Below are 13,557 nucleotides of genomic sequence, written 5' to 3'. Positions count from 1 at the left end.
GCTCTGGAACTCCCTCCCCCCACACATAAAACAGTCTGACACAATAGAAAGTGACGTAGTTCCCGCTGGTGGCTGATACGTTTGCCACTTTGCATATTGACTTTTTGGATTCCTCTTTGGATTCCGTTTTGGATTCCGTTTTGCGGATTGAAATGTCATTTGAATATCGCAACACACGGAGCGTGGCGAAGTGGATTGCAATCACGGGGACGCTATAGCTTTTCAATTTCAATAAAGGAACTCAAAGAATTTGACAAAATGTTATTGTATTTTTATTGTTATAACTTTTGCAAATTTAATTGAGGATTGCATCGTCACTTTGCATTTTAAAATACACTTTGAATAACGTATTTACAAATTACATTATGAAATTGCATAATGCATTGTCAATTGCATAACGTAATTACTTATTGAATTGCAAATTGCAAATTGCATTGCCATTTGAATTTTGCTACATATATGCTTCCATACAGCTGTCCAGTAAGTGTGATGAATTTATCGATCAATTATAATTCAATTGTGTCAAATTGTTAATTGTAATAGTTTCATATTAGGAATATACACATTACAAGCCATTCATCTCATTTGATTTTAATTTTTTGGAATTACTAACTATTTAATTGCGGCCACTAGAAACTATACAGTTTCTATTAATAATTAAATGTACTACCAGCTAATATCATAGCCACTACTCTCTATCTACCCTACTATTATTACTTATTATATCCACTTTTATAGCCACTACTAGTAAGCTACTTTCTAGGTATCTACTACTCACTACTATTATAGCTACTACCAGTTACCTACTACTATCTACTATTATAGCTACTACTAACAGCTGTTATAGCCAATAGTTAGCTCTACTAACTGCTATCTTCTCGATATTTTGATTGCACGCTTTGATTGATGTCAGCCTAATTATCGTTTTGGATGAAAATGTGTCTGCTGAATGACTAAATGTAATTGTAAGTAATTGAAAACCTAAACAAAAAGATGTGTTTCAAAGTTTTCGTTTTTTATTGGTGCAATTATAGCAGCAACGGGTTCCTGGTCATTTTAATGAACAAAAGTCTCAGAGAGTGTTCCCTTTGATAGCGGTCATCGCCTCTGTCCGTCCATCCGTCCTCCGCTCTTCCTCTGACATTATCTTCTTCGTCGTCGCTGTCGTCGTGGCAACCGTGATTTAACTAAGCTTAATGGGTAGAGTGGAAGTCCGTTGTAAATCGCTTTAAAAGTGCTTTTGCACCGTGCATCGTGAACAGAAGTCATACTTGTAGTACTTGCAGAGAGCAAAGGGGGGGGGGGGATATAACATTGGCAGTTCCCTCTTGTTGCTGTTTGGATTATTAAGTATTTTAGTGGTTTATTATAAATAGGTGCAGATATGAATAATGAAGAATATCATGATTATTATTGGAGGGGTTGATGGCGATGTGCAGTAAAAAAAATCGACATGAAACAAAACATAAAATATTTAAATGCATAAATTGCGAATCTGTACCAGGTGCTACATTTATTGCGCGTTTCCATCAGCGGTTGTGGTTCGGTTAATTATGAAAAGGTGCGGAATGGTTCGCGTTTCCACGAGTTGGGTCTGTCTGCGTCCCGCAAGACGGAGGCGTAACTTGTAGTAGGAGGCGTAACTTGTAGACGGAGGACGCGTAACTTGCACTAGGAGGCGTAACATGTAGTCGGAGGCGTAACTTGTAGTGGGAGGCGTGTCTAGTACTTTTCTAAATCGCGGAAGTGATCTGTATGTAGCAGTGGTGCGCGGGTACATAAATGACCGCAACTCGGACCTCAAATATTAGGCCTTAAATTGACTTACCGTCATGAATATCGGAAGATCCGACTTCAATGAAGATCTCGTGTGAACCGTGATTTACAACGCTTTTTATTTACCGCGAAAAGAGAAAGATCTTGCGTGGACGCGATTTAGAAAATAACAAGTTACGCCTCCTAGTACAAGTTACGCCTCCTACTACAAGTTACGCCTCCGTCTTGCAGGACGCAGACAGATACTATTGGTTTCCACCGCTAAAAGTGGGCGGGGTCCGGACTTAGCCGTGATTAGCCCTACTTATCTCTCAGTACTCCTCCGTTGTAGCCTGGCTGTTGCCAGACCAAGCTCAATCATAGATTGCATGTGGGTCTGGGGAAGCTGCTGTCATTTGCGTCAGCACAAGAGGCGTGATCAACGGGCCAAGTGTATGCCAAGAAATGTATTGCTCTTCTCCAGACCCTTGGAGTAGGGTCTGTCTGCGTCCTGCAAGATGGAGGAGTAACTTGTAATGAGCGTAACTTGTAGTAGGAGGAGGCATGTCTTGTACTTTTCTAAATCTAAATCAAAATGTTCTAAAGTCAGGTGCATTATTTTTATATAAGGCCTAATATTTGAGGTCAGAGTTGTGCTCATTTATGTACCCACGCACCACTGCTACATACTGATGACTTCCGCGATTTAGAAAAGTACTAGACACGCCTCCTACTACATGTTACGCCTACTACAAGTTACGCCTCCGTCTTGCAGGACGCAGATGGATACTATTGGACCCTTGTGCAGGGCAAACTCAAATCAACGGCAGAATGGGCGGGGCTACCCAGTTTACCTCTGTTGGGGTACCAAGCGATGATTGGTCAACAGAATCGTCACTTTCGGGTGACAGATAAAACAACAGCAAAAAACACAGTACCCGCAAGATAATTCTGGACAACGGCGAAAGCTTTGTTTATTGAAGAAAATGGTGCGCAAAAGTTTGGCCTTCTTCTTGGACATCCTACATTGTTGCTCTTAGTTTATTTTGTCGCGTTGTTCTTTTTCATTGGATTTATTAGCAGGTTACACTGTTTCGGGCTGCTATGAGGTCAGGATGCTTACGTAGCTGCCGCGGCTAACGCCGTCCGGCGTAAAACCCAACCCTACCATAAAGGTACTGTTGGCGGTGGACAAGCGAGCCGTAACTGAGCTGCGCCTAACCGCACCTACATTACCGGAACTAATCATTGGCCGATAGCACCCGCCGGTGGAAACGCGCCATTAGTAGCATTGGTTTAGAACAGGTGACACATCGGAACCGAATGCTAACGTGACTGAAAAATGCTAACGTGATTGCTTATACTTGCATGTCTTTACCTTTGAACAGATAAATATGTTAAATACATTCTTTAGAAGTATTTGTAAAATTATTAAAAAAAACTGACTTTATAATCATCATCATCATCCTCATCCTCACCATCATCTACCACGCGGGGAGGAAGAATTGCACACCTTGTGTCCAACCAGTCCGGGCGGCGCGGCTAAGCTAACGCCACCGCGAAGCAGGAGTTGAAAAAAAAACATCCACTTGTCAGAAGGGGGGGCAGGGACTCGAACCCAGAACCCAGAACCCTTTCACCACCGTCGCACTCAGTAGAACGCCGGGTTGGTGTGTTCGATGACGCAGCGTCGGCAGTGGCGCCGCACGAAGCGCAGCGCCTCTGGCGACACCTCGCAGTCCTGCACGTTGAGCAGCTGCAGCTCGCAGCAGTTAGCCGCCAGCGCACGCAGCCCCCGGCCGCTCACGCTCTCGCACGCCCGCAGGCTCAGCCGCCGCAGACCCTGGCAGTACAGCGCCAGCTGCTCCAGCCCGCCGTCCGACACCAGTGGACACTTCCCAACGTCCAGGGACTTGAGCTTGGGGCAGCTCCGTGCCAGGTGCCCCAGGCCGTGGTCGGTCAGACCCTCGCAGCCGCGGGCATTCAGGTAGCGTAGCCGCGGGCAGTAGCGTGCCACGTAGCGCACGCCCACGTCGGTGATGCGCGGGCAGTGGGCCACGCTGAGGTAGCGCAGCCGGCCCTCCAGCCGGGCCACCTCGCGCAGCCCGAAGTCCCCCAGCAGGCGGCAGTCGCTGAGGCTGAGCTCGCGCACTGAAGGGCAGTGGAGCGCCAGGTGGCGGAGCGACTCATCCGTGAGGCGCGGGCAGCGGCGCAGGTAGAGGTGGGTGAGGCGGGGGCAGTGGCTGGCGATGATGCGCAGCCCCTCGTCCTCCAGAGAGAGGCAGTCGCTCATGTCCAGGAAGCTGATGGAGATCTGCTGGCCGTGCACCGGAGCCAGCTGCAGGGACGCCTCCTCGGTCAGGCTGATGCAGGTCACCTTAGAGCAGCCTGTAGGGGGCGCATGGGAGCAGGGAGGGTCAAGTACTTGTACCTTTTCTTTTTTTAATCTGATATTGACTTTTGTTGAGCACGTTGTTTATTGAACAGCAGTTCAAATGCAGGCAGAGCAATGACAATGAACAATGTTCTCAATATTGGGAGATGGTGTAGAACGCTCAACAATAACTAGTTTCCTACTCAAGTCAATGTTCAGCAGATGGTATTGTAAAGTGGAGTATAGAGTTTTGGGGAAAGTTTTATAAGAACCCTTATCACAATAATTATTCTTATTAAATTGGATTATTATTACTGTATAAATGGTCATATGACTTTGCTTTAAGTCATTTTACCATTAACTCAAGAAGCAGTTAGTAAAAGCAGATCTATTCCAGATGGAGCTTGTTTAATTAAATTTACTGCTTCAGTTACGTTCCTGTGTATTCGTATTCAAAGCTTTGCTATGCCATAATAGGCCACTAGAGGGCACTACAGCCAACTAGGCTATATTTGGACAAACGCCCAAACTGAACCAATCTGAACTCATCGACCAACAACTCAGAGAGAACTGAAAAAAAAACGCTTGAAAACAAAAAATAAAAAAGGGGAAAAATTCACTGTACATCTTTTCCAGTTAAATAAATAGTCCTCATATAAAGACTCGGCCCTCCTCACATAAAAACACACTCATTGATTAAAAGGCCTTTTCTTCCTTTTCCAATGAGAGGCGTATTTCCCTTCAGAGTGCAGCACCAAAGACCTGTCCGAATGAACGTTTTATTCGTGTCACTTTCTTAATGAAAGCAGCAGGCCAGACCTCTTACTCTCGCTGAAGAAAGACTTTCTTCTACCAGATGGGAGATTAAGGTTGGCAGAGCTTCCCCCCGTTCCCCTAATGGCTTTACCAGCTTCTGGGGAAAACGGCTGAGAAGAACCCAGAAGAATGACTCTTTGATTCAGAACCCAGACTGGTGACCCAGGTCCCAAGATATGTGTGTGTGATGTAAAACCCAAGCCACTCCTCAAATAAAAGCGCATTAATCTTAATCCTTTAAGGTCAATTCAACAATTGAAGGTGGTTAATGTTTCCTATCTGGTGAGCAGACGAGTTCGGGGGTCTCCAAACGTCCTCTTGTCAAGGACCCCCTAAAATATGGCTAGGGCCCTCCGTCAGCTAAACCAAGACTATTCATATTTTAAAAACAAATTCTCCAAAATACAGCCCTGTAAAACAATGACATCTCTTAAGGTTCTGTTATACGTTTGTCCTCAAAGCATTATGATACTCTATTCTGTATATTTGTACTATTTGTTCTCCTTAAAGGTGACATGTTACACCCCCAGGTGTGAGTGTGATTAGCCTTTAAAAGTGTTTTTCTAAATCGGCCACTTATGACATCACAAGTGGGCGTGTCCACCTAGATATAAGAAGGAAAGATGAGCAACGTTTGCTACAGTCCACTGGGTAGGCCGGTCGACTGATCTATCCAGCTCACATCTAGGTGGACACGCCCACTTGTGATGTCAGAAGAGGCAGATTTTCAAAACGGCTAATCACACCAACACCTGGTGGTATAATATGTCACCTTTAATGCTCGCTTGTGGCTCAAGTCGAACCTCCCCATCATACATCTCGGGTACGTGCTCCCATTTGTGATGTCACAAATGGCTAAAACCATTCCCCCAGAAAACAAGATCCCTCCATCCCGATTCGGGGGGGGGGGGGCACCCACCTGCCAGGTTGAGGTGCTCCAGGTTGGGGCAGCGCGACACCACCTCGAACACGGCCTCGTTGGACACGTTGTAGCAGCCGGCCACCTCCAACCGCCGCAGCTCGGGGCAGCAGCGCGCCAGCACGTAGAGGCCGCGGTCCGTCAGCCGCTTGCAGCCGCTCACCACCACCGTCTCCAGGGTCAGGCACACGCTGGGGGTGTCCTGGCACAGCCGGTGGGTCAGGATGCGGATGGCGCGGTCGGCGTGCAGCAGCTCCCCGCTCAGCCGGATCGAGCTCCAGAGGCGCGGGTCCCACGCCAGGTTGTACCAGCGCCGGCTGACGCGGGCGCAGCGGCACAGCTGGTTGGTCGGCAGGTGGGCGAAGACCTGCAACAGGGCGTGGTCGGGGAGGAGGTCGATGGGGGAGGGGCCGGAGGAGGAGGAGGAGGAGGAGGAGGAGTGGTGGCCCTTGGGCTGGCGGGCGGAGCGGGCGTGGGGGCCGGCGCCGGGCGTGGCGTGGACGACGGCGGAGGTCTCGGCGCGGGCGGAGGAGGAGGAGGAGGAGTGGGTGTCGTGGCCGTTGCTGCTGAGCGCCGGGGAGGATAGGGAGGAGGACTTGGAGGGGAGGATGAGGCCGGGGCTCGGGGTGCTGAGGGTCCGTGTGCTGGAGTCCAGGCCTGGGCGAGAGAGAGGGAGAGAGAGAGAGAGAGACAGGGAGAGAGAGAGAGAGAGAGAGAGAGGGGGAGAGAGAGAGAGAGAGAGAGAGAGAGAGAGAGAGAGAGAGAGAGGGGGGGAGAGAGAGAGAGAGGGGGGAGAGAGAGAGAGAGAGAGAGAGAGGGGGGAGAGAGAGAGAGAGAGAGAGAGAGAGTCAATTAGATAGAGAGTTTATTTTATGAGGTTGATTACATTATGTTTTACAGATGCTTTTCCCCCACAGCAAGAAGCAGAGAACAACAAAACATGCAATCAAAATTGGAGTATCTGCAACTAATTTCAACCGAGTGCAGAGTAGCTGTAATCTATTTATATTCTACTGCACATTCCTGTTGGGCCTGTTCTTGACGTTTCCAGTTAAAAAGTGTTTCCTCGTGCCAATAAAGCTCTTTTAAATTGAACGTAATCATTAAGCGAGAGAAGTGAGAGGAGAAGAAGAGGGAGAGAGTTCCAGTAAAGGGGCGTGGATCACAGGACAGCATCCTTCTGAACTTCCTTCCTGCACGCGATGAGAGGCCCTCCGTGTCATGCCTTCTCCATCAGCCAATCAAAACAAACGCCTGTTTCGCCTAAACGCTTCTATCAGCCCACCCGAGAAAAAATAAACAGAACCCAACCAGGCAGCCAGCGTTGCCATGGCTGTCCCGGTGTGTTCCCAGAGACGGGGGGGAGAAAACACAACAAACGCGTGAGGAGTTGAGTGTGTGTAAAGTGTTATCTCCTGCGTGCTGATTGGACAACAGGGGGGCCTCTTCATCAGGGGAGCTGGCTCCCCACGACGGTTCGCTCAGCCCCTGTGTAAACACTCGGGGCCCCCTCCGACAGATTGCGGCTGATTACAGACACGTTTAGGGGGGGGAATCTTCGCCATCTGTGGGGGCGACCGGGCGTCGAACCATTGGCAGGCTGAACGCCACGGAGATGACGTGCGTGCGGCGGAGCGAACGCCGATCACATGGCTTCACATCTGATTGGCTGAGGGATCAAATGCATCAGCGCCGCCGCCGCCACTAATGCCATCAGGCTGCAGGTTACATGTGTCTGGTCTCTACGGAGATCACCTGCAGAGAGGTCGGACGGCCTCCCTGCTAGCGTGCTAATGCTAATGCGCCTCCATTTTGTGGGGTCCCGTTGGGGGGCTTACAGTCTCATAACAACAAGGTCTCGGTGTCTCTGTCCGACGGAGGAACGCTCCCTCCAGGGGAACCTGGCCGGGCCAGGGATACTTCTCCTACATTTAATTAAATCACTTTGTTATTCTTATCTGATTTTATCAGATTCTCGTCTCCCAGCCCGCCCAAGCAAATTGAGTTAAACATTCCTTGCATGCTTTTCTTACAGACATGGATGAATGTCTTAATTTCCCAAAATGCCTGAAGTTCATTTTGTGATTCCCTTTTCTCTCGACTTCCCGAAGTGATGAATTTGTCATTTTGAGAAGCAATGAAATCCTGTTCATTCTTCCAGGGCCCATGTGGATAGCATTTGGGCCCCAGGCACCAATCTTGGCCCTCCCGGCGGTTTGATCCAGCTTGAGGTGAGATAAGCATCGCAAGTTTACATTTCTTTTTCCACCCCAAAACACTTCGAGCAACCGTCTGTCTGGAGGCATGTGATGTCTATCAAACTCCACGGAATGTGTTGTTCAACTGAAAAAGGCCCTTTCCCTCTCGGCTGCCGCTAAACCCAAAGCTGGCCCCTAGTACTAAATATTTGCGGCCCAAAACAACATATTGTATCACTTGTATTGCCGTATTAGTAAACTCTGAAAAGTAAGCAAGCACTAGACGGAGACAACAGAGACAGCACAAGTAACAAGAAACTGATTGGCTCAAATTGGTGCAAAAGCTTTCTCTGCATGCCCGACGGATAACGGGACTAATCGGAATCAGTTTAGACACCTTGACCTTCACTCATTTCCTCCTGCATGATCAGCTTTCTCTGTGACTGTGGCACCAAGTCTTTCCAGTCCAATTGTCTATAACATTGATAATAATTTCGATAAAACACCACTGAGATGTCCTCAAAGTGCTCCTGCCATCACAAATAAACTCCTGATCCACGACCACGCTTTTTTCCTGATCGCCTCAACACGAAGGTGAACAGCTGCCGTCGGTAAGCATCGGGCCTCTACAGTCGGCGCTTGCATTCAAGGATCTGTGTCTGTGATTTGGAGATAGTTCTGCAAAAGTGGAACTCAGTGATGTCTGGTGATCTTCATGACATGAAGACGATGTGTTTGTTCTCCACTGATCAATGACTCAAACGGAAAACGTAACAGGAACGCCGCAGCAGGACTTCAGCCTCCCTGGCGCGTGGCCGATGCGTACACTTTCCTACACTTTCATCGCTGACTTTTGTCCTTTTGACCTGAAAACGTGTTTAATCCTACTGCTTTCCAATGTCAAGCCAGCACAGATCCATCCAACGGTTCCACACGGAACAACCGGACGAACGGGTCCTGTAAAATATCTCTCTATCTCCGTGACGGATGGCCCTGTCATGTCGGCTCGCACGGGCAGGAGTGACAGAGGGGGGGGGGGGACGTGTGTATGGAGGGGGGGGGGCTGTGGTGGATCTCTATTCCAGGCCTGGGATGGATGGGGAGGGGAGGGGGGGGGGGGGTGTCTGGGGTCGATCCGTCTGTCCGTCCCATGGTGATGACATCAGCAGATGTCACCCCCTCCCCCCAGGGGAGAATGTCCTCGCTATGACGGATTTAAAACTAAACTGCTCTTTAAAAATAAACACATATGGACTGACAAGCACACACAAACACAGGAACACATGCACAGACACGCACATACAGACTACACGCGGCACACACACACAAAAACACATGCATATGTACAGAAATCAATGCTCGCACACGCACAGACACACACATTATACCAACACAAACACATTGATTGTCCCTCACATAGTGAATTTACCAGTGGTTTGAGAAGATATGTTGCTGATGGAGATAGTAGTGTTGGCTACGGATGTTTTGTTTTACTTGTACATAAGAGCACCAGTCTTTGAGATTATTTTCAGCTATGGTTTATATCTCAGACTGATTCATCCATAGCGTGTTTTACCTGACATGGGATGGATGTTAAACATGCACACCAGTTACCCCACTTAAATCCTTCCCATCCAACACCCAGTTGGCCGGGAACACTGCCTGCCTCCAACTGACAAAAAAACACATTTCACTCCATGATCACCCTCATGAACTGAAATAAGGTATTTCTAGTTCAGTTATTACTCTCCTGTCTGAATATTTCACCCTGGCAGTGTGGCTTCTGTGTTTGCCTAAGCGCTTTATAAATATTAAAAGATTCCTGAGTGAATGCTTGGTGATTCTTGGGTTAGCGGAGCCGTCTTGCTCTTGTTTTCCTCTCTACAAAGAAAAAACGTAACATTCCCCGGATCGGTCCATTGAATAATATGTGGATATTTCTACAATATTAGCATAATACTGAAAACCATACGCCGTCGTTACAACAATTTGAGTTAAAACAATTCTCCCATTTTTCAGACCTTTATGGTTTTGTTAACTTATCCAACCCAACATGGCATCAACAACAGTAAACCAGTTTCCAGTGGGACGATGACTGCAAATGCTTAATGGGGAACAATATTTATCATCATTGTTAGTAAGGGACTGACGAGGAACTGTTTGAACGAGCTTGATAGCAAGCTAGTATCTGCCCCCGGCCAATGAGCAATTTCAATGTCCACTCACTCAGAAATACACATACCATCAATGAAGGTTTGCTTATTTGAATTGTTTGCCCTCCCTGTTTTCTTTCTTTCCTAAGATCCAGCGTCTCTAACTGGTGTGAGCCTTTTGATGTAAAGACAGCTTGGCTTTGTTTCGATTATTTCTTTTTTTATTTCACCTCAAGCCTTGGAAGGTAGAAGCGATTCAGTCTGAAAGATCGGAATCTATCTAATAACTGTCCCCTACCGCAGTGTTGAAAGGAGAACTGAAATGATGTGTATATACCTTGCGTATGTACATTGGGCATTGCAGTCAAATAATCGTTACTTTCATATCTGCTCCAGTAGAATGCTATGAAATACATACTTTGATTTGAAAGATAATTTTACCCAGTACTAATCCGCTATTTTCTAATAACTGAATCTTAATAATCCAAACCACTTTATATGATGCTAGCTTTATGTGTGTGTCCATTCATTACCTAGACCTACTACCCTCCAAACCATAGGAGGTAACACTGTTCTGTGTTCCTCCTCAAGGTTTCCTCCATCTGGGTCTTGGGGACTTTGTGTCCTTTAAGAGTGCTTGGGTCGGGGTGTGTTGTATAAAGTGTGCCCATGAAGCCCTCTGAGACTGTAACTGTGATTGAGGGCTAAACACATAAAAATGACTTGACTTCTTTCACGGTTTTCGCCAAGGCACTTAAAATGAACAGGCTCGGTAATTATGGGATGTTGAGTTTCAGAGTAAACTGTGGAGGCCCAGCACAGGCCTCAGTCCATACTTTGCTAGCCAGACCATGACCCGTAAAACCTGACCCCTTCAATGGCTCGAGACATGGTCCCTGCTCTACAAGAGTTCAGGAACGCTCAACTCCCGTCCCAAGAGTGAGACAAACACAACCTGTCTCTTAAAACAAACCCTGTTCTTCAAACCCCTAGCCAACTTCATTATTATTCCACTGCACGCTAGCCCTCACCACAGCCAGGGTCTGAGGCACAGAGTGGATGCAGACAAAGATCTGGCAGGAATATCACCCGAGACCACAGCCAAGCCCCGATCACCTGGAGAAACCGCCGTTCTATCTGTTTTTCTCCTCGAAAACTGATGCTGAGCCCTCATCCTGCACTCTTTGAGTTGACCCTTATTTGAAAACAGCATTTCCTCCAGGAACTCACTCGGTCATAAATCATTTTAAAAAGTGTTAATACACACCAATCTTGTGATTCCTCCTAGGTTTATTCCCAACTGCCATATTCTGTATCATGAAGGATACCAGAAGAACGTATTGGCTCCATCTTGAAGATTAAGTATTGGATAACAGGCGGGCAATTTAGATCCACTGGTGAAGATCTTTCCTGAAACCCCAATGTCTGCAGACTAAGCTATAGGTGTCTGCAGATTAAGGACTTTAGAGTAACACCAAAGTCGACCCACAGCAACAGCACCACCTCTAGGAAGTAACAGATACTGCAACTGCTGTGCACCTGAATGTTTTTATTATGGCAAGAAAAACTGTTATGATGTAGTCAGAGAGGCAATGTTGCCCCACTTTTCCACTTCAGAAGAAGTAACCAGAAATACATAGATCCTCACTGCTTAGCTAGCTCAGTAGTTGAGCTAGTTATTTCAAGCAATCCCTTGATTAACTGTTGCTACCAATTTTCCCTTGGAGGTGAATCAGCCGTTTCCATCTCTAATGTTAGTCACCATAACCGTCGCGAGCCAGCTCTCATCGTTTGCAGAACAAATACACCACAGCTGGATAAACCATGTCGGAGGGTTGTTTTGAGTGCAGATGTTGCAAGACTCATTTGGGTTAGGAGAGGAAGTCAGAAGGAAACAGATTCAAACATCTGGTCGTTACATCGCAACAAAGCAGGCATCAGAGCTGAAATGAAAGGGAAAGTCATGCGTTGTGAATGTGGCTGCGGCCGCAGCAAGGCATACCGGCATAAATGAAATCATCAGGCCGCTAATACCCGGATCTGAGATGAGCTCCAGTGGCCTGTCAGCGGGACCTTGTTAACGCAACCAACCAGAACCTCCTAGAACCAACCAGAACCCCTCTGGAGCAGCCAGCCTTTGATAGCAGAGCTGGAGCTGGATGGGAATCAACGGCTCTGTGATGGTGGTTTGGGTGAGGGGACGACGGCCCCCCCTGAGGACAAACAGTGAAGCTGTGTGTTGTGGGCACCGGGAAGGGGGTGACAAACACAAGAGCACATCAGGGGGATTGCTATTGACTGTTTAGTCTCGCAGCAGATGCTTTTATCCAAAGCGAAGCGACCTACAGTAAATCCAGATACAGGAGCAGATAGGGCTTAGGGTCTCTTACAAGAGACCCTAAGCACCCTTAGGATGCTTACCAGAGGACTGTGAACAATTGGACTCGAACCCAGAGCCTTTCCTTCTCCCCCCTCCCTCCCTCCCCCTCCTCTACAGTATATATTCCTTGTAATGGCCGATGCAGGGAAATCAATAGTCATCTCAGACACATGAACGCACGCCAAGGTGACCAGCGCCAGGGAGGAGGTGGAGGAGCCGGGAGGCTTCCAGCGGCTCGGGGGAACGCTTCCAGAGTCCCTGGAAGCCAGCGGAGAAAAACAAACGATGGAGAGAAAGAGAGAGAGAGGAAAGATGAGCTGCCAGGCGGGGGTGATTGCAAGTGGAGAGCCCAGACGAAGACGAATGGACGACCGGGGTGCGGTGGAGGGCCGGTGGGAGCCCTGGAGGGACTGGATCAGGGTTTATAAGAGCACCGTGAAGACCCGGTCAGAGCCGGCCCCTGGTGGGGGATTATCAACCGTGGTTCTGGCTGAGCAGAGAGGGCCATTAGCTCACTATGACCAGACACCCACCTCCAAGGACTGAGACATGCGCTGGTGGTGTGTGTGTTGGTTAAAGAGAATGTAAAGGCATGTATGCATTAGCGGCGTGCATAAGTGAATGAGTGTGTGTGTGAAATGGATGTGTGCGTAAGTGAATGCCTGTGGATGTGTGTAGTGTGAGAATACGCGTGTGAATGCATACTATGAGTTAGTATATATGGTTGTGTGTGTGTGTATATGTGTGCATGCATGCGTGAGTGTATGCATGTGTGTGTGACGGTGAGCTGAAAGAAGGGTTTCATTGTTCCAGAGACCACCAGACACACATTAGGGTCGGCTGTCGGCGGGCCCTGCAGCCTGTAGGCAACCAAACACCAACACAACACGAGCTGTGTGTGTGTGTGTGTGTGTGTGTTTGGGTGTGTCAAAAACGTAGATTGCTGTGATTAGTTAACAACA

The 13,557-nt window shown here is 47.9% G+C and overlaps 1 protein-coding gene across 1 annotated transcript in view; it reads right to left on the bottom strand.

Moving 5' to 3' along the window:
• Nucleotides 1–318: 318 nt before the first annotated feature.
• Nucleotides 319–13,557, bottom strand: part of si:dkey-192l18.9 (F-box/LRR-repeat protein 7) — a 31,521-nt gene continuing 18,282 nt past the window's right edge. Inside the window, exons 3-4 of the mRNA XM_056584173.1 lie at nt 5,865–6,521; nt 319–4,143 (exon numbers count right to left, since the gene is read on the bottom strand). Of these exons, the coding sequence (XP_056440148.1) occupies nt 3,407–4,143; nt 5,865–6,521 (1,394 nt within the window). The 3' untranslated portion in view covers nt 319–3,406. The remainder of the gene's footprint in view (nt 4,144–5,864; nt 6,522–13,557) is intronic.

The sequence above is a fragment of the Gadus chalcogrammus genome, chromosome 23 (assembly GCF_026213295.1).
Source record: "Gadus chalcogrammus isolate NIFS_2021 chromosome 23, NIFS_Gcha_1.0, whole genome shotgun sequence".
Lineage (NCBI taxonomy): Eukaryota > Metazoa > Chordata > Actinopteri > Gadiformes > Gadidae > Gadus > Gadus chalcogrammus.
Note: the sequence above shows the minus strand (reverse complement) of the source record. Positions and strands in the feature narration are given on the sequence as shown.